Raw genomic sequence first — 21,156 nt, forward strand, 5'->3', positions numbered from 1 at the left:
GAGCCATCAGCCCAGAGCCCGATGCGGGGCTCGAACCCATGGACCGCGAGATGGTGACCTGAGCTGAAGTCGGACGCTTAACCGACTGAGCCACGCAGGCGCCCCCCCCCCTTTTTTTTTTTTTAAATTGATCAGTTGGCTTGCGTTTACTGGCTGATGCAGTGTACCCGGCAGTCCTTGCGCCTTTTGTTAAGGAAGTGTCTTGGCCCTCTGGGAAATAAGGCTTAGATAGGGATGTGGAGACCCCAGGGGGCCTGCCAGAGAACAGCCAGAAGTGATGACAGAGAGGATGGACTAAGAACGAAACTCAGAGGGGACATGAGGAATGCTTTCCAGAGCACGGGCTTTTGGTTCCAGGCACGAGACAAAAGTAGGCTGCAAAGGTAGCAGGGAGAATTCAAGTGAGTTATTGGGAGGACCTTCTTTTTACAAGGATTTGTGAGTCCCTGAAGCATGTTATCAAGATCGTCTGAATGTATGTACAGGCTCCTCTTAGGAATTGTTAGGTAGAGATATACTCACAATTCTTTGCAGATCCACAGGTCTCTTACTCTGTTTCCTAAGGATCTAGTAATCTATTTACTTACATAGATTTCAATGCAAGAGACTGTTTTCTTCCCATGCCTGATACAGTTTGGATCAGGGGGAGAAGAAACATGGTATTTCGCCATGTTGTCAACCATCCAGGAGAATCTGGTCCTAGAAACACTTCTTCTCTGGAATAGTATTCTCCAAATTATGACTAAAGATCCTCAACCTTTAGCTCGATACATCAAATTCCCTGCCTTCTGGCTGTACATTTCTGATGTGGAGGGCCTGGTTGTAAAGCGAACAATTTCAACCCGAAACTGTCTGAGCAGAGAGCACACTGTATGGAGGGGTCTGCCAACTAGTCACGGATACATTTTTGTACGTTCTGCGTATTCATTTATTCCCCTTTTTAAGGTCAGAATTCATAAAAAACTTTTGTTAGAATTTGAAATTATTTTATTACAAAATAACAACCATTAGGGGAGTATAATCTTTGAAGCCTAGTGGATTGCTGATTGGCATTGGAGTAAGGTTCATTCTTCGACCTTTTTCTCAATCATTCATTTATTTGTTTAACAAACATTTGTTGAACACTTACTATATGCCGGGCATGGTTTTAGGCCCTGGAGACAGCAGTGAACATGGCAGACAAAGGATCTGCCCTCATGAGACCTAGTGGGGGAAGATTGACAAAAGTGACCAGCCTTGGACTGAGTAGACTTTGGATCTGGACACTGTAATTCTGTGTTAATACAGCTCAAGGTGGGATTTTTCTTAGTTGCATTCTGCCGTTGGAGCTGTGAAGCTAGAACTCTCCAGCTCTTTAAATCATTTTATGTTAGTATGTGGAACTGATTTTTTAAAAAATATATTTTATTGTCAAATTGGCTTCCATACAATACCCGGTGCTCATCCCAACAAGTGCCCTCCTCAATGCCCATCACCCATCTTCCCGTCTCCCCCACCCCCCATCCACCCTTGGTTCTCTGTATTTAAGAGTCTCTTGTGGTTTGCCTCCCTCCCTCTCTGTTTGTAACTTTTTTTTTTTTCCTCTTCCCTTCCCCCATGGTCTTCTGTTAGGTTTTTCAAGATCCACATATGAGTGAAGATATATGATATCTGTCCTTCTCTGACTGACTTATTTCACTCAGCATAATACCTTCCAAGTGTGTGGAACTGATTTTTTAAGAGCAGTTTTAGGTTCACAGCAAAGTTGAGCAGAGGATACAGAGAGTTTCCATCCACCCCCTGCTCCCACACATGTGCAGTCTCCCCCACTATCAGCATCCTGTGCACCAGAGTGCTAAGTTTGTTGCAAACAATGAATTTACATGGAGACATCATTATCACCCAAAGCCTATAGTTTACATTAGGGTTCACTCTTGGTGTTGTACATTCTATGAGTTTTGATTAATCTATAAATAATATATCCACTATTATAGTATCATACAGAATAGTTCACTGCCTTAAAGATCTGTGCTCTGAGGGCACCTGGGGGGCTCATTTGGTTAAGCCTCCTACTCTTGGTTTCAGCTCAGGTCATGGTCTCACAGTTGATGAAATGGAGCCCCGCACTGGGCTCCACACTGAGAGTGTGGAGCCTGCTTAGGATTCTTTCTCTCTCCCTCTCTCTCTGCACCTCCCCTGTCTCTCTCTCTCTCTGTCTCTCTCTCTCAAAAAAAAATATTTGGTGCTCTGCCTACCCATCCCTCGGTACCACTCCAAACCCTGGCAAGCATTGATCTTTTTACTGTCGTCATCATTTTGCCTTTTCAGCAATGTCATATAGTTGTAATCCTGCAGTATGTAGGCTTTTCTGATTGGCTTTGTGTACTTAGTGTTATTGCCTTAAAGGTCTTTAATGCCTTTTGATGGCTTGATAGTTCGTTCTTTTTAGTGCTGAATAATAGTCCATTGTGTAGTTATAGATATAGTGCATCCATTCACCTACTGAAGGACATCTTCGTTGCTTCCAAGTTTGGGATTGATTTTGTAGACCTAAATGTAGGACTTTATGGCTTTCCCTATTACGTTTTATTTTGTTGATTTCCTCCTATTACAATCTACTGAGATCTTTTTGTATTTTAATTCTGTTGTACTATATCCTTAGAAGGTATGCTCATTAAATCCACAGAGGATGCAAAGTTAGTGGGAATGGCTATGTTCATTGTGGGACTGGGAGGCCGCATGTTGGCCAGAGGGACAAGTCTGATCTGGTCTGGTTAGGTACAAGAGGAGGCCATGGTGGTGGGATATTACCAGGAATAATGCAGTGTCGGGACAAGCTTGCATCACAATTCCAGGAGCCTCTGATATTGAGAGCATATTGAGAATGTGGCAGGGTATAGATAGCAGGAGATATCCAGGCTTGGAGAAGACTGTTGAGAGCCAAATGGGGTAGCAGGTCCTCCTTGCTTTATAGATTGAATTTCACGGGAAGGGCCTAAGCGAAAGAAACTAAGCAAGGAGACCACCAAGAACCATTCTGTGCCAAGCTTGGTGGTCGGCACAATTTAATTCAAGGCCCATGTGCTGATTTGTGTCTGTGTTTATAATGGCTGACTGAAAAATAAGGATGTGGTTGGGCTTACCCATGGGCCTCAAGCAACAGGACCAATCTCAGGGACCTGAGATGGGCAAAGGAGAAACGAGGCAGGCTCTGACAGGGGCTTTAGTCCAGTCATGGCTAAAACTATTTAATCAAATACTTGGCTGCTTTCCTCAGGAATCCTTTTTTCTTGTTCCCTCAGCTGCAGGTGTACTCTCCCAGAAAATCCAAACAACTATACCCTGCAGTACTGGAAGGACCACAATATCGTGACAACAGAAGTCCACTGGGCCAACCTGACTGTTAGCGTAAGTCTGGGAGTTGTATTATAGCACTGTGACTGCCAAGTTTAAGTGTGGTAGCCCTTCAGCATGGTCTGGCGTTTTCAAAAATAAAGGTTGTTTGTTTGTTTGTTTATTTATTTATTTATTTATTTATTTATTTATTTAAACTATTCTTGCTGACCCTTTTCCCCAGCAAAAGTTCTCTTGTACATAAAGGGAAAAGAAGATTGCCTTTCTCTTCCCTCCCACGTACACCCTACCCAGGGTCCCTGCACTAGGGATATGTGGGGATGAAACCAGGCAGGGCGGGGGGCACACCCAGGTTTCTGAGGCTGGCAGAACATTCCGATTTGGAAGTCCTCTGTAAGATAAACAATACGAATTGCCAGAGCCCTCCCAGAGCTTCATGCTTGCTTGGGACCATCCTGGTTTCATTTTCCAAAGCGTCTAAGGACTCCAAGTAGTCACCGTACTCAGAAGGGGCCTGTGCAAGCGAGAGCGCCACAAGCACACGGGTCAATGGGCACTGCCGGCAGCCTGCGCTCCCCAGCAACCGTGGGACGACAGGGAGGGGTGGGCTCAGAAGGCCAGAGCTATTTATTCCCTCATGCCTGCCTTTCATCACCCAGAATGCTTGTTCCCGCAGGAGTGCCAGGAGATGCACGGAGAGTTCACGGGATCTGCGTGCGGCCATCATGGACCCTATACTCCTGATGTGCTCTTTTGGTCCTGCATTCTCTTCTTCACCACCTTCATCCTCTCGAGCACCTTAAAGACATTTAAGACAAGTCGCTATTTCCCAACCAGAGTAGGTAGCACCCTCATACATTTCTTCCGCGTTAGAATTCTAATATAACAGAGTCTATTCTCAGCTTCCATGCTGCTTGCTGAGTAGAGTGGCAGGTGGCAAGTTCCAGATGTCCCGGCAAGCCCCACTGTGGCATTCTCTTCTAGTGTCTGGCAGCCTTTCGTAAATGTGTGGTGTGGGCTGAGGGGTTAATACTCAGGATTTTTTCGATTAAAAGTGCCGGGCGATGGGTGCCTTGCTGGCTCATTCAGTAGAGCACACAACTCTTGATCTTGGGCTCGTAAGTTCAAGCCCCACATTGGTGGGTAGAGATTGCTTTAAAAAAAGAAAAAAGTGTCAGGGGAGTTTAAGGGGGTTCTGCAAAAGTTCTTAACCCTCAATTTCCAGAGTGCTGTGAAGTGTCCTTTCCAGGATGCTGGGAGATGGAGTATGCAATAGCTGGAGCTGGAGCGGGATGATCACTTTGGATACGTAGGGGACCCCAAAGTCTCTTCCCAGGGATGTCTCTTGTGGCAGTTTGTGAAATCACCAGGGACATTGACTGCAGCAGCCAGAATACTCCTGACTTGGTTTGCTTGACTCTTTGAAGCCTCAGTAATCTGATACAAATGGTGCTGTTTGATCATGACCAGTTCTAGTAGAGCGGAATCAGAGGCTGGGTGTAGAGCGGCGAAAAGGGGCCACTTTTGCTTTGAAAAGGAGTTCAAAGCATGAGAAATGGTGGGTTTTCTGGAAGTGAGGGTTCGGTCAGGTACATTTGCAGGGCAGGAAGTCCGAATGGGTGGGGAGCTCAGTTGATTAGCTGTCTATGGTACACTCATGCAGGAAAAACACATTCTTAGACTTCCGCGATGCTACATTGTAGTTAAGGGAAACATATTGAATTAGTTTTGGGTCATTGTTTCTGATGGTTTCTGATGTGGACAAATAGTTAATAAGGGCAGTTCTCTACTAGCTACTTGCTGATGCCTGGGATAAGTGCTGTCAGGGATATAGAAGTTTAAAACATGGTCTCTGCCATCATATAGGAAGGAGAAATATACGAAATGTACAGGTCCATATGATACAGTGTAAAGGGTTGGGCGCCAACCTGGGATGCAAGGGGTCATAGGAGTTCAGAGGAGGGAAGGGCCACTGGGCCCCAGGATGGTCAGATGGACCCAAGATGGCTCATGATGGTGGGGGCAGGTACAGGTTCAGAGAATTGTGTAACATTCAGAAGAGAACTGACAAAACCAGGGCCAGGAAGCTGCAAACCTCAGGTTTCAAAGGAAAACAAAGTCAGGTTAAGATATATTTTGGCTAAGATATATTTTGCTCTGTCTCTGTTGGAAGTTCAGATTAAGGCAGACACTGGGCGTTTTAGAGGCATTGTATTTTATTAAAGCTGAACTAAACTATAACGTCCTCCTAGGCACAAAATGGTGATGAGTGCTATGGAGAAACTTTTTTTAAATTTACATCCAAGTTAGTTAGCATATAGTGCAACAATGATTTCAGGAGTAGATTCCTTAATGCCCCTTGCCCATATAGCCCATCCCCCCTCCCACAACCCCTCCAGTAACCATCTGTTCTCCATATTTAAGAGTCTTTTATGTTTTGTTCCCCTCCCTGTTTTTATATTAGTTTTGCTTCCTTCCCTTATGTTCATCTGTTTTGCTATGGAGAAAATTAAGCAGAAAAGGAGCATAGGTGGTGCTGGAGTAGAGAATGGTGACCAATTGCAAGTAGGATCATCAGAGAAGATCTCATAGGGAAGGTGATCTTTGTATGAACATAGGGAGGTGAGGGAGCTACCCAAGAAGTTACTTGCAGAAAAAGCATTCTAGACAAGAGAGATAAGCAAGTACAAAGACCCTAAGGTGGGATGTTTAAGAAACAATAGAGTTGGGGGGGGGGTGCCTGGGTGGCTCAGTCGGTTGAGCGTCCGACTTCGGCTCAGGTCATGATCTCGCAGTTTGTGAGTTCGAGCCCCGCATCGGGCTCTGTGCTGACAGCTCAGAGCCTGGAGCCTGCTTCCCATTCTGTGTCTCCCTCTCTCTCTGCCCCTCCTCCGCTCATGCTCTGTCTCTGTCTCTGTCTCTCTCTCTCTCTGTCAAAAATAAATAAACATTTAAAAAAATTTTTTTAAAAAAAGAAAAGAAAATACACAACGGAGTGGTCTGTATGGCTGGAGCAGAGTGAACGAGTGGGAGAGCGTTAGAAGCTGGGCTTCTAATGATTTCAATTTGTGGGTCTCATAGGCCGAGGCCTTTTGGGTTTTTATCTCAGTGAAATGAGGAACCATTTCAAGGTTTTTGTGGATTGACATAATCCAACTTGTATAGTCAGTCCAATGGCTTTAAAGGGGGGCTGAAGCAAGTGTCTGCTGTACTTAAGAGAGACAAGAGCTGATGGTGACCTTGGTCTGGGTAGGAACAGTGGAGGTGGTGAGAAGTGCTCAGATCTGGGATTTGTTCTGGAGGTAGAGCCAACAGGGCTTGGATGCAGGTAGATGAGGTGTCGGGCATGAGGGAGAAGAGTCGATGCTGTCACCAAGGCCCTTGGCTGGTACAAATGGACCTTAACTGGCCCCAGAAAATCTTATTCCAAGTTCTCAGAACTATTGCCCAGACCTGAGCACAAATGCTCCAAATAGAGCTCTTCCCAGTCAGGGTGGTTACATTAGAGTTTGCCAAATGGTTCATTCTCTCTCATCATATCCACCCTTTGGGGGTATTAACTTGGGCATATTAACATATTCCTGTTGTTTACATGTGGTTGTATTAATTCAATTATAACATTAAAGCATTCTTCTGAGGACTTTTAAACCTTTTACAATGCAAAATTCTCTTCTACTGCATTGAGCCTAATAAAACACTTTTCCAATCCTTTCTCATGCCAGGTACGCTCCATGGTGAGTGACTTTGCTGTTTTCCTCACTATCTTCACAATGGTGATTATTGATTTTTTGATTGGAATCCCATCACCAAAACTTCAAGTTCCCAGTGTGTTCAAGGTAAACAGCTTTCAGGGTACTTGGTGCCCTCATGTGGTTTCCTAGAATCTGGTCCCAAGTGAATTTCAAAGGCCTTTCTATATCCTAATCCTGCGTTCTGCAGTCCCCGAAATCTAAACTTTGTCCCTCATGCCTTACCTTTCAGAAGACCAAACTCTTAAGGCTTGGCTGAGTTCCAGCCACAAAACTCCAAGAACAGAACATCTAAGGTGGTTTAATGAATGAAAAGTTAAGATTTACAATAGTGGAATGTGCATGTTTACTTAAATACATACCTCATACAGTGGACATGTGGGTCCTTGGAACAAGTCTGATTAATAGCACTTTCCTTGAGCTTCAGCTGTGTATGGGCACTGGGAAGGTGTAAGAAGTTAAATTAGGGTTGGCCCCTCTCCTTCAGGATCTTGCCTTGTGAAGAGGTGAGCCGGCCTGGGGGCTTCACCCACGGTCTAATGCTCCTACCAGAGTAACCGGGACAGCTCTTCAACCCTATTTCATCGTTTCTTTATATAACTCTCTACAATCTACAATATTTTGCCGAAAATGTACACATAAAAGAACTAAAACAAATGATCTGTATGTGGGGACTCCAGATCTGTTGCAGTGTAGGGGCACCGAGTAACAGAGAAGATGGGAAGGCTGAGCTGGGTTCCATAGAGCCCCACAGACCAGAGGGGAGGGAAAGCCTGGGCATACTCAGTGACTGGAGAAGAATCATAAGATGAGAAGAACAGGAGAGGCTGGGGAAGAGAAAGAAGACAGGAAGAAAGGCAGCCCTTGACTTGTAAACATCCCTGTACCCTGTGCCTTTGTCTTCCCTTTCTCCCTCCCTCCCTCCCTGAAATAGGCCCGGTTAAAAATATCTCTTTCCATATTGCCTGAAGATTTTTTATTTTATTTCGTTAAATGCACTGAAATGCCATCAGCTAGAAATTTGTGGATTGAAAAACACCCTTGTTAAAAATATAATTCTTCTGAGAATATGTCATTCTCACCTTTGTGTGAATGAGCGCAATCAGCTTTCTTTCTAATACCTAGCTGAGGTCAGCCCTCCAGGAGGAATGGATTTTGTGTAAAAATAAGTAATTTGAGAACCTTAAGCAGTCCTTGGAAAGGTTCCCTGATGGGTAGGCTTAGATAGTCAGAAAGTGCTGAATTTCTGGGACATCTGGGAAGAAGGCCCCAGGAGGTAGGGGAGAGATGGGAAGGGAAAATGGGAGAATGTCAAAGACAATGCTGCTTGTTGGCAGGCCTTGCTTTCAGGAAGCAGAGGAGAAATTTTCTTCCTTCTTTCCTTCCCTGTTATACCACATGGCCCCCAGTGAGGAAAACCCAGTCTGAAGGCTAGTACTATTACTAATGTGTTAATGTCAGTCAGAGTTTAGTAAATTTTTGTGTTGGCCTAAGAACTTAACTGTCACATAGAACATTGTTACTAAGGAGACATAGATCCTATAAACTTTCAGAACTTAGCCCATTCATGATTTGGGATCTGGTGACATTGTTGAAGAGTCTTTGAATCCTAGAGTCACGACCAATGGGGAACCAAGTACTTTGGATGCAACAGTCTTTGCTTTGTTCATTGAATTTAGTTCAATTCTGAGCCAGTTTGTATGCCCAGCCTTTCATCTTCCATTACTACTTGCCAAACAAGGGGAACTTTTCTTCCCCAGAGTACCTGGGGGAGTTTGAGGATGTCAAAAGTACCCTAAGAGAGTTTAGGTATGTCATGAACACCCGAATAAGATTTATGAACAGTAGTGGTCTTATAGGAGCGTTGGAGAGGGTCCTAGATTAAACAAGCCCCAAGTTCAGTAGTCTTGGGCTCCTCTCTCAAATCTCTAGTACCTGGGCTCCTGTTTTACTGCTGATGGGAGAAGGCCCCTGGGCCAACACAATCTAAGCCCATGAGATTCCATGCAACTGGCTCTACTTTGCCTTTATTTGTGCTGTAGACATGCATTATATGGCTTCTGGAGGGGAGCAATGAGGAGGATACTCTAAATTATTTATATTTGCTTTAATTATAATTGTGTTAAATTCTTTGTTGGCAATAGACTTGTTATTTTACTTGGGCTAATGTTAAGTTAAAGGTGGTGGTGGGTTTGGAGAGTAGGGGCAGGAAGTGAAGGATTAATGAGTGTTTCACAGGAAGTTGATAATCGAGGATTGACTCAAAGAGGATTTGGAACAAGGTCATAGATTTCCTAAGAAGTTGCTACTAAGGAGTTACTTTCTTGACTTTTTGTTGTTGTTGTTGTTAGGATTCTCATTTAGGAGTAAAAACAATATGGATATTGTGATTCAGTTTAATCTCTTTTGCCCTAATGACTATAGTTAAAGTACAAAACAAAACTTTATTTTTTCCCCTTTAGCCAACAAGAGATGATCGAGGGTGGATTATTAGTCCCATTGGCCCCAATCCCTGGTGGACTGTGATAGCTGCAATTATCCCAGCTCTTCTCTGTACTATCTTAATATTCATGGACCAGCAGATCACAGCTGTCATCATTAACAGGAAGGAACACAAGCTCAAGGTAACAAAAAGTTCTGACCTAGAAGGACGAATGGTAGCCGGTTACTTTTTTTTTTTTTTTTTTTTTTTTTTTTTTTAGGGTAAGCCCCTTTAGACAAGGAACTATAGAACCTGGATAAAAGCAGTCATCGAAGGAGCTCATAAAATGTTTCCAGAGGTTTCTGATTCCTCAATTAGTGACAAAGATTGGTTTGGAGATGAAACCAGAGTAGAACATGATGAAATGGTGTGAAAGGAGCTTGGACTCCGTTAGTTTCCTCTCAAACCTGTGCGGAAGGTGGGTGGGCACAGTTCCTCGTGGTCCCTATACAGGCTTGTCTTTCTGAGGTTCAGGTCAGGGCTTGGGCCACTGTTTCCGAGAGTCAAGTATTCTCCCATTGGTGTCCTTTACTGGAGTTTCCAGACTGAACCTTGAGTCCAAGGATTCCAAGGAGGTAGGTTTGAGCCCAGCACATTTATCGGTGAGAGGCTTCATGCCTTCATCTCTGTTCTTTCCTTACTTAGAGTAGGCAAATCCATATTTGGCAAGGATCTGGGGGTGTTTGTGTGGAGCCATTTACCTCCAACTCCTATATTGTCTACCACTAGAATGGTCAAGGTGTGCCTTGGCCTCTGGTTACTCTGCCAAGAAAGGATGAATCTTTGAATGCATGAGACTCAGGGTGAAATCTGGGGGCACTTGAATGAAAAATGGATATGGCATGTATATGACAGGGTAAGGTTTCTCTTTTTCTTCTCTGTTCCCTCCAAACCAGGAGGGGCTGGAAGACTCATCTGGGATATCTGGACCCCTTCTTCCTTACCCATACACTCCCTCCTGCTTTGGGCCTGAGGCTCTTAGCTCACTGTTCTGTGCCCCACTACAGCCAGCCCATTGGTGGTGACAGAGACTCTGTTTCCCCACAGAAAGGCTGTGGCTACCACCTGGACCTGCTGATGGTGGCCATCATGCTGGGTGTCTGCTCCATCATGGGCTTGCCCTGGTTTGTGGCGGCAACTGTCCTGTCCATCACACATGTGAACAGCCTCAAACTAGAATCTGAGTGCTCTGCTCCTGGAGAACAACCCAAGTTCTTGGGCATTCGAGAACAAAGAGTGACGGGCCTTATGATCTTTGTGCTGATGGGCTGCTCAGTCTTCATGACGGCCATATTAAAGGTAATTATTCATTCACTCGTTAGATGGATATTGACTGCCTGATTTGTGTCAGGAATTCTGGGAATACAGTGATAGTCAAACAGATACATGTACAAATATCTGTCCTGAAAGAGCTAACTCTAGCAGAGTAAAGCAGATAAGATGTAGTTAAGGAAGTTAGTTAAGAGGGGCACCTGGGTGGCTCAGTCAGTTAAGCATCCAACTTTGGCTCGGGTCATGATCTCACGGTTGGTGGGTTCGAGCCCCACATTGGACTCTGTGCTGACAGCTCAGATCCTGGAGCCTGCTTCGGATTCTGTGTCTCCCTCTCTCTCTGCCCCACCCCCACTCATGCTCTGTTTCTCTCTGTCTCAAAAATAAATAAACATAAAAAAAAATTAAAAAAAAAAAAGGAATTTAGTTAAGAACACAAAAATGAGGGGCGCCTGGCCGGCTCAGTCAGTGGAGGGTGCGACTCTTGATCTTGGGGTGGTGGGTTCGAGCCCCATGTTGGGTGTAGAGATTACTTAAAAATAAAATCTTAAAAAAAAAAGAGGAGGGGGAGGATAAGAAAAGAAAGAAAACAAACATAGTAATTATAGAATATGATAAATGATTAATGGAAATATTTGGTGCTCTCTGGTGCTATAGAGAATTAAGGGAGTGCTGTTTTAGTCCGTGTGGTTGGAGAAGGCCTCTCTGCAGAGATGGTATTTAAGATGAGATGGAACTGGTCATGCCATGGATGGTGGGAGATGGCATGGGGGAAGGGAGAGAAGCAGTCTAGGCAGGCCCTGAGATGGGAAGGAGTGATATGTATACTAAGAAATATCAGGGCCGGGGCGCCTGGGTGGCTCAGTCAGTTAAGCGTCCGACTTCAGCTCAGGTCATGATCTCGTGGTCCGTGAGTTCGAGCCCCACATCGGACTCTGTCTGACAGCTCAGAGCCTAGAGTCTGCTTCCGATTCTATGTCTCCCTCTCTCTCTGCCCCTCCCCTGCTCATGCTCTGTCTCTCTCTGTCTCAAAAATAAATAAAAACATTAAAAAAATTAAAAAAGAAAAAGAAATATCAGAGCCATGTGGCTCAAGGCAGGAACACAATGAGATGAGAGTGAAGACTAGGTGGGGGCAGATCGTGCAGGGCCTTGTTGAGTCTGGTAAAGGTAACCTTTGAAGAGTTTTAGCAGGCAAGGGACAGGATCTATTTAGTATTTTTATTTATTACTTTTTTTTTCTTTTTAAAAAACATTTATTATTTATTTTGAGCATGCGTGCAAGCCGGGGAGGGACAGAGAGAGAGGGAAAAAGAGAATCCCAAGCAGGTTCCACATTGTCAGTGCGGACCCCGATGTGGCACTCAGTCCCATGAACTGTGAGATCATGACCTGAGCCGAAATCAAGAGTTGGACACCCAACCAACTTAGCACCCAGGCACCCCCCTCCCCCATTTAGTATTTTTAAAAGATCACTCTGGCGATGTCTAGAGAATAAGTTTTTAGGGTTGGGAAAAATAGAGAGACTAGTGAGGCTATATTATAGGTGGGAGATGATGGTGACTTGGCTAAAGAAGGTTGTAGTAGGGATGGATAAAAGGCATGTCTTCTGTGTATCTTGGAGGCAGATCCAAGGATCTTGCTGGTTGACTGGATGTGGAATGGAGTGTGGAAAAGGGAAAGATCAAAATGCCTTCCAGGTTTTGGACTTGACCATCTGGATGGAGAGTAGTGATATTTAAGATGGAGAAGACTGCCTGAAGGAGGAAATGATTTTGTGAGAGGTGGTGGGGCTATGGACAGATTTTGGGTGAGATATCCAGGAAGCAACTGAGTGAAAAAGCTAGAGGGAGGCTCTGGATTAAAAATATAAATGTGGAAGTCAACAGCAGTTAGTGGTATTGAAAGCCATGGGAGTAGATCAGATCACTCAGGGAGCAGGGTAGATGTAAAACAGAAGTAGGACCAGAGAGAAGAGCAGAGTCTAAGGAGCTCCAATATTTAGAAGTTGGGTAGAGGAGGAGACAGCAACAGAGACTCAGAAGGAGCTGCCGGAAAGGTAGAAGGGAAACCAGGAGGGCGTGGTGTCAGGGAAGCCAAACGAGGGGAATTTTTCCAGAAGGAGGGATTGGTTAGAAACTGTCTAGAAAGATGAAGACTAAACCAAGCCATTGGATTTGGCAATGAGGAGGCCTAACATGACTTGACAAGAGCAGATTCAGTGGAGTGATAGGGCAGAGGCTGAATTACAGGGGAGTGAAGAGTAAATAGGAGGTGAAAAGTAAAGACAGCGTGGGCAGACAACTCTTTCAAGAGATTTTTCTGTGAAGTGGAATGGAAAATAGGCAGTGGCTGGTGTGAGGTGTGGGGTTAAAAGAGGATTTTTTGAAAGATGGGAGACACCTCAAACATGAGAAAAAAATATTTAGTTTTGTGGGTGGAAGGCTTGTGTCTGGGAAAAATGGGGTGAAAAGGAAAGTTCTATGGCTGTAACGCCAAACCCCAAACATTCTGGAGCACTTACTTGGCTCCCTTGCCTCCTTTCCCCTTCTTTTTTGGTGAATCTTCATCCACCCCAGCCTGCACTGCAAGTGCTATTTAGGAGTGACAACTGAGAGAAATGGGAAAGGATTTGGAACCATCTTCCTGGCTCCTTACTTTCCACCCAATCTCTCCACCTCTCCTCATACCCCCTGCCCCCTTCTACTCTCTGTCCCCAGCCCAGCCCCTGCTCCCACCTCTGGTCTGCCTGCCATCTGGAGGAGCCCAAAGATTGCCACTCCTCCAGGAAGGTAACCACGAAGCCATGGGAGTAGGCATCGCCTAGCCTTCCTAGAACTGGCTCAGAAGGATTCTTTCAGAAAACCATTCAATAGTTCCGACAAGCAAGGTTAGCACCAAACTGAGATGTCTACTCACTGTACAGTTGAAACAGCGTAAAATCCAATGGGGACTTTCTAGTTCTGAGAAGAATTATGTTTGAGAATGTTCTTTAGCCTCAGAATAAAAGCAAGTCAGGTTTAGTCTTCAGCTATGAGACTTCCCTTGCCTTAATTCCATAGGCCTCATTTCCCTACCTCATAGCGTTGCCTTGAAGATTACCTAGATTGCTAGGTGTGATATGATAGGTGCGTATATATATTCAAGTGCAATATAATAATGTTGCTGTTTCTCCCCAAATCATTCTCCCTCTGATACCTCCCCATTTCTACCCTCAAGTCTCTGGTTAGCGAAAAGGAAACTTTTTAGTCCATGTTAAAGTACACCAAATCCCTGAGATGATTGCTTGTATGATTAGAAAAAATTTGAAAGGTACCGGTTCTGTACAAGAGGGATGTGTGTGTGTCTACCCATCCCCATGGGGGAAAAAGAACCTGACGGATAAAATGTGAGGCCTAGGATTTAACTAGGGCTGGATTACACGTATGTGTAATCATTTCATTTCAGAACAAAATAATTTTTATCATTGTCAGCTTCTGGTTTTGCTTCTACTTCTAAATCATGCCAAGGCAGCAGAAACTAATGCAATGTTTACGTGGTGATTTTGTGACTTTGTTTCCTTGGAGATTTAAAAGTGTATGTAGTCTTGAGTGCATTATGACACCAAATTTAACTTCTGGTCTTTCTGCCCTTTTGTCTTCAGTTTATCCCAATGCCAGTACTCTATGGAGTTTTCCTCTACATGGGAGTTTCTTCTCTACAAGGAATTCAGGTATGGCATGCTTCTGCCAGGGCAGTGGTTTTGCACTGGGAGCTCATCTGTCCTGACCAGGGAGGGAGAGCTCTCCCAGAAAAGCACAAATCCATTCTTGAGAAACTATTTCCTAGTCTTACTGGTTAAGCTATTTTAGATATTTCTTTGGACATTCGCTAAGTCATTTGGACAGTCAAGTTGGCATGATGATGGTACAGAGACTTATAGGATGACCTGGCTTGATTTCAGGGTACCCGTCATCCATTAATTATTCAACAGACAATTATTGGGCGTGTATTAACTGCTAGGTGCTTTGTCAGATGCTAGTAACTTAGATCTGAAAGGCTTTTCTTTTTTTTTTTTTTTTTTTTTAAATTTTTTTTTTTCAACGTTTATTTATTTTTGGGACAGAGAGAGACAGAGCATGAACGGGGGAGGGGCAGAGAGAGAGGGAGACACAGAATCGGAAACAGGCTCCAGGCTCTGAGCCATCAGCCCAGAGCCTGATGCGGGGCTCGAACTCACGGACCGCGAGATCGTGACCTGGCTGAAGTCGGACGCTTAACCGACTGCGCCACCCAGGCGCCCCTGAAAGGCTTTTCAAGAGCCAAACTGGCTTCCACACATGGACCACACTAGTGTTAGCGCTAGGCTATAGTGTGAGAGAGGGAGCTCAGCTGGGGGTCTGCTGGTGAAGAGATCGGCAGTAGTGGGGGCTGCTCCAGGTAAGCAGACATTACTTCCTTCCCTACTCTGCCTTTTCCCATCCATCAACTCATTCCTCTGAGTCCTCTGCATGGAAAATCAGGACTGGGCACTGATCATTTGGGTACCCCAGATGATATGATAACTTAGTTTCTTCTTCTATTGGTGGCTGGTTCCTCTTTGTTTTTATGGAATATCCAGTGGTCACTCTTACCCCCTGAGTTTTAATGTGACCTTCGGCAGGTTATTCAATCCCTCTAGCTCTCTGTTTTCCTATTGCTAATATAACGCTGGTCATATATTCTATCTCCAGAATGTTATAAAGTTTTATTTTATTTTCTTACTATAAATAATCAATGAAAAGCTCCAGACTCCTCAAAGAACAAGTAGGAGATTTGGTTTTGATACTAAGCAGAAATATGGAACTGGCTTATTTTGTATTCAGCACTCCCTGAGAAAGATCTCTCAGGAGCCAGTGTGGGATAGAAGAAAGACATTTTCTGATTCTAGAATTAGAAAGGATGGATTTAGGGGTGCCTGGCTGGCTTAGTAGGTAAAACACGTGACTCTCGATCACAGGGTTGTGAGTTCAAGCCCCAGATTGGGTGTAGAGATTACTTTAAAAAAAAAAAAATCTTAAAAAAAAAAAAAGATGGATTTAAATTTTGATTCTGTCATTTACCAACCCTTTGCCAAATTACCTGTCCTCTCTGAGACTCAGTTTCCATTCTGTCCAGTGGAAACTGTATTACCTACCTTTCAGAGCGGGTGCTATAAGAGACGAGAATGGGCCTGACAAGGCTTCTGACCCAGAGAAACCTCCTGAAAATACATGCCGGTTCCCTCCTTTCAGTTCTTTGACCGTCTGAAGCTCTTTGGGATGCCTGCAAAGCACCAGCCAGATTTTATCTACCTTCGGCACGTGCCCCTGCGCAAAGTGCATCTCTTCACCCTCATTCAGCTGACCTGCCTTGTCCTACTCTGGATCATCAAGGCCTCTCCGGCTGCCATTGTCTTCCCAATGATGGTGAGTTTTAAAACAATTATTATTATTTATTTTTTAAAATAGTGGTGAAACCCACACCACATAAAATTTACCATCTTAACCATTTTCAAGCGTATAGTTCAGTGGCATTAGGTACTTACATTGCTGTGCAACCATTGCCACTGTACGTTTTCGGAACATTCTTATCTGGCACAACTGAAACTCTGTACCTATTGAACGATGACTCCCCATTCCCCATTCCCCCTCCCCTAGTCCCCAGCAACCACCATTTTGTTTTCTGTCTCTATGACTCTGACTACTCTAGGTACCTCGTATGGGTGGAACCATCAAGTATTTGTGTTTTTGTAGCTGGCTTATTTCACTTAGCATAATGCCTCCGGGGACTCATCCATGTTGTAACATGCGTCGGATTTCTCTTTGAAAGGCTGACTGATATTCCTCTATGTGTACCTATGTATATATACGTATATATATGTATATACGTATATACACATATATGTATGTGTGTATCTATGTATATATACGTATATATGTATATGCCACATTTTGTTTATCTGTTTGTTCATTGATAGACTCTTGGATTGCTCCCGATTTTTGGCAATCGGGAATAATGCTCCTGTAAACATGAATTGTACAAATATCTGTGCTCCCACTTTCAGTTCTTTGAGGTATATACCTAAAAGTGGACTGCTGGATCATATGGTAATTCCATTTTTACTTGTTTGAGGAACAGTCGCATCATTTTATATTCCTGCCAGCAGTACACAGGGTTCCAATTTGCCAATGTTTGTTTTCTGTTTGAGGGGTTTTTGTTTGGTTTGTTTGTTCATTTGGTTGTTGTTGTTGTCGTTGTTGTTGTTTGATAACAGCCATCCTCACCGGTGTGAAGTGCTATCTCATTGTGGTTTTGATTTGCATTTCCTAGTGGGGCTGAGCATCTTTTCATGTGCTTATTGATTATTTGTATATTTTCTTTGGAGAACTATCTTTTCAAGTCCTTTGCCCATTTTTAATTTTTATTTTTTAACGTTTTTAATGTTTTTATTTATTTTTGAGAGAGAGACAGACAGTCAGAGAGACAGTGCATGAGCAGGGGAGGGACAGAGAGAGAGGGAGACACAGAATCTGAAGGAGGCTCCAGGCTCTGAGCTGTCAGCACAGAGCCCGATGCGGGGCGTGAACTCGTGAACCACCAAGATCATGACCCGAGCTGAAGTCAGACTCTCAACCAACTGAGCCACCCAGGCGCCCCCTTTTGCCCATTTTTAAATCAGATTTTTTGTTGTTGTTGAGTTTTAGGAGTTCTCTGTATATTCTGGATATGAATCCCTCATTAATGGTGAGTTTTTTGTTTGTCTTTTGCAGGAGCAGTATTATTTGGGGACTTTGAGGTGTGAATACATGTGTGTAGCAGGTTGCCATGTTTACTTTCAAGCCCGTCAGCCTGCCTTCCTCCCTCCCTTCCTTCCTTCTTCCTTTTTTCCGTCCTTCCTTCCTTCCTTCCTTCCTCTCTCTCTCTCTCTCTTTCTCTGTCTTCTGTCTCATGAATCTGACATGGAGAGGATTCTTCATGTTTATAATAATTTGCATATTAGAGTTCCAGTTTAGAATTTATTACAGTCAGAAGTGTCTAAAGTGGTGGAAATGCATTGTTTTAAGCCACTGGAAGAGAGGAAGAGGTTGGTCCATCACTGATAAGTGACTGGGACATCCGTACCTTCTTTCGAACTGAAGCAGAGGCTTTGGAAAAGGGACCAGGGAACCTGAATTGTGTATGGTGTAACAGGTGATAGGCTGCTTCCTGCCACTGGGATGGTGATGAAATTCTTGCCACCTGACCAGCACACTGTCTCATCTTCTCCTCCTGTTGCCTCCTCTCTCTGGCTCACCCTGTGTCACGGGGACGCTGAGAATTGTGGGCTGTTTGAAAACTACCCAAAGGGTGGGCCTCTAGAGAGAAAAGTCAATGAGGCTAATGTTTGGTATTTGTTTAGGGACTTTTGAGCTCTGTCTTACTCGGAGAATATTCAAAGGTGAAGAAACTAGGGTCAGGGAATTCTTTTTCTCTAATCTTCTGCATATATACCTCCTGATGGGTTTCTCAATTTTGTCAGAGTACACATAGGTTTCTGCATTTAAGTGTTATATTCAGGGGTTGACCATTTGGTTAAAGAAACAGCAAATTCCTGACAACTTCTTGGGAGGGATACCATCAATTTTGGATTTGTTGGGGAAATAGTTATGGAAATGAGGGAGAAATATGATTGAAGGTAGTAAGCCTGATTTGCCTCATTCCTTCCCTAAGCCACCAGATGTAGCTAGTGAGCACCTGTCAATCCAGGCAGGTCATTCTGGGTTATTATGAATTCCCCTTTGGAAAAAATGGCCTTTTATGGGGGAAAAAAAAGTGGAACAGCAGTTGATACACCCTGTCCTGTAAAATTGAGGAAATTAGCTGTCAGATATTAGAGGCAAGTCACTTTCTATTCCCTGAGCCTCAGTATCCTCATTTATAAAATGAGTGTCAGGCCAGACCAGAGGGCGGAGACAAAAAACACTAGTGATTCATGATGCAGGCATAAAGCAAGGAGTTTGCAGGGAAATGTATAGGCAGAGGATCAGAGGGAATTGAGGTGATCCTTCAAGGTCCCTTCATCCCATGGTGAGGCATGCTTGGGCTGGGTGCAGCTGGCCTCACCATAGCTGTGCTCCCGCAAAGGCTTTCCAGCCCACTGCTGCCCAGCAACCCTTCCTGCTCATCCCATGACAGGGAAGGGCAACTCTTAGGGCCATCTGAGGATGAAGGGTTTCTCTTTTCAAGGAGGGAATTAAGTTGGTTGCTTTCTAAGTTGTAGGGTTGTTATGATAGTTTAATAAAATATTGTATATAAAACACGAAGGTGAATATTTAGTATCTGGTACAAAGAAGGGACTCAGTAACAGGCAATTATTATTATTATTATTATTATTATTAATTATTATTATTATTAGTTTGATTTTCCTTGACATGTCCTAGTGTGCTGTGAAGATAAGACTTTGCTTTTAACTCCGGGAAGAAAATGAGCTCTTTTCATCCCCTGTCTTTATTTTTCTTCAGGTTTTGGCATTGGTCTTTGTCAGGAAAGTCATGGATCTCTGTTTCTCTAAACGAGAGCTGAGCTGGTTAGATGATCTCATGCCTGAAAGTAAAAAGAAGAAGCTGGACGATGCCAAAAAGAAGGCCAAGGAGGAAGAGGTCGTAGTTCTTGGACCAACTGTACACTTGGGGGCAGCTTCAAATTACAGAACATAGGAAGGGCCACATGAGAAGTCAGCATGTCTAGAATCCCAGGGGTTATATTTAGGAGTTGGGAAGATTACTCCAAAGATGTTTTTAGCCGAGAATGGAGCAAGGATTCTTGTCCCTATCTGTCCTTTATTTTTAGACACGATAACCCGTTGTGTTTCCCTTTGTCTACAGTCTACTCACCAGGTTCATGCTTACAATATGAACATAGAGTCTGTTCTTATTATCAGATCTAAGGGTTTGTGTTCTCCTAAAAGGCCTAATTTGACAACTATACAAAACCTATTATCTGTCATGTACCTAATGGCAGATGGTATTGTGGTTGGCACCATGCAAAGACAACTTGCATAGGACTTTCTGTCCTTCCTCATTTCCCTCAGTGCTTGGCATCTGCTGTCCATACAATGGACCCTCAATCAATGGCCTGTACGTGCCAAGAATGGATGTGTAGCAAAACAAAAATCCCAGACCAAGAAATGAATGAGCCGGAAAGTGTTTCCAAATACAGTTAGTGCCTGAAATAGGGTCCTTTGAAATGCATTTTAAATGGCATTTTTTCTAATATCTTGAGTTTTTGAACTCTTGTATTATTTTTTCCAGCTTTATTGAGATATAATAAACACATAGCCCTATGTACGTTTAAAGCATACAGCATAACGACTTGGTATAGGTATATATTGTGAAATGATCACCACAGTAGGGTTCGCTAACACATCTGTCACCTCACATAGTCACATTTTTTGTGTGTGTGGTGAGAACTTTTAAAATTTACTCTCTCGGCAATTTTCAAATACACAATACAGCATTGTTAACTATAGTCACCATGCTGTACGTTACATCCCCGGAACTTACTCGTCCTATGACTGAAAGTTTGTCCCCTTCAACCACCTTCACCCTTTTCCCCCACCCCAGCAACAACCAGTCTATTCTCTGTTTCTATGACTTCAGTTTTGTTTTTGTTTTGTTTTGTTTTTAGATTTCACATGTAAGTGAGATCGTATAGTATTTGTCTTTCTCTGACTTATTTTACTTAGCATGATACCCTCAAGTTTCATTCATGTTGTTGCAAATGGCAAGAGTTCCTTCTTTTTTTATGGCTGAATGATATTCAATTGTATATATATACCTTTTCTTTGTCCGTTCATCCACTGATGGACAGTTCAGTTGTTTCCATGCCTTGGCTATTATGAATCATGCTTCAGTGAACATGGGCTGCAGATATCTCTTCAGGATAGTAATTTCATTTCCATTGGATGTATACCCAGAAGTGGGATTGCTGGATCATATGGTAGTTCTATTTTTAATTTTTTGAAGAACCTTTATAGTGGCTGCACCAATTTACATTGCCACCCACAGTGCATAAGAGATCCCTTTTTTCCATATCCTCACTGGCACTTATCTCTTGTCTTTGTGATAATAGCCATTCTGGCAGGTGTAGGGTGATACCACATTGTGGTTTTGATTTAAATTTCACTAATTATTAATGATGTTGAGTACCTTTTCATGTGCTTTCTGGCCATTTGTATATCTTCTTTGGAAAAATGTCTATTTAGGTCCTTTGCCTATTTTTAAATTGGGTTATTATTATTATTATTGCTATTGAGTTGTATGTATTCCTTATATATTTTG

The 21,156-nt window shown here is 43.4% G+C and overlaps 1 protein-coding gene across 3 annotated transcripts in view; it reads left to right on the top strand.

The window, feature by feature from the left end:
- Positions 1-21,156, top strand: part of SLC4A8 (solute carrier family 4 member 8) — a 79,855-nt gene that overhangs the window by 45,511 nt on the left and 13,188 nt on the right. For 2 of the 3 annotated variants that reach the window (XM_030322635.1, XM_030322636.1), the window contains exons 15-22: positions 3,282-3,387; positions 4,010-4,171; positions 7,056-7,169; positions 9,545-9,706; positions 10,612-10,863; positions 14,480-14,548; positions 16,089-16,262; positions 19,339-19,476. In XM_030322635.1, the coding sequence (XP_030178495.1) occupies positions 3,282-3,387; positions 4,010-4,171; positions 7,056-7,169; positions 9,545-9,706; positions 10,612-10,863; positions 14,480-14,548; positions 16,089-16,262; positions 19,339-19,476 (1,177 nt within the window). The remainder of the gene's footprint in view (positions 1-3,281; positions 3,388-4,009; positions 4,172-7,055; positions 7,170-9,544; positions 9,707-10,611; positions 10,864-14,479; positions 14,549-16,088; positions 16,263-19,338; positions 19,477-21,156) is intronic. The other variant, XM_032593973.1, reaches the window with a different exon arrangement.

The sequence above is a fragment of the Lynx canadensis genome, chromosome B4, assembly GCF_007474595.2.
Source record: "Lynx canadensis isolate LIC74 chromosome B4, mLynCan4.pri.v2, whole genome shotgun sequence".
NCBI lineage: Eukaryota > Metazoa > Chordata > Mammalia > Carnivora > Felidae > Lynx > Lynx canadensis.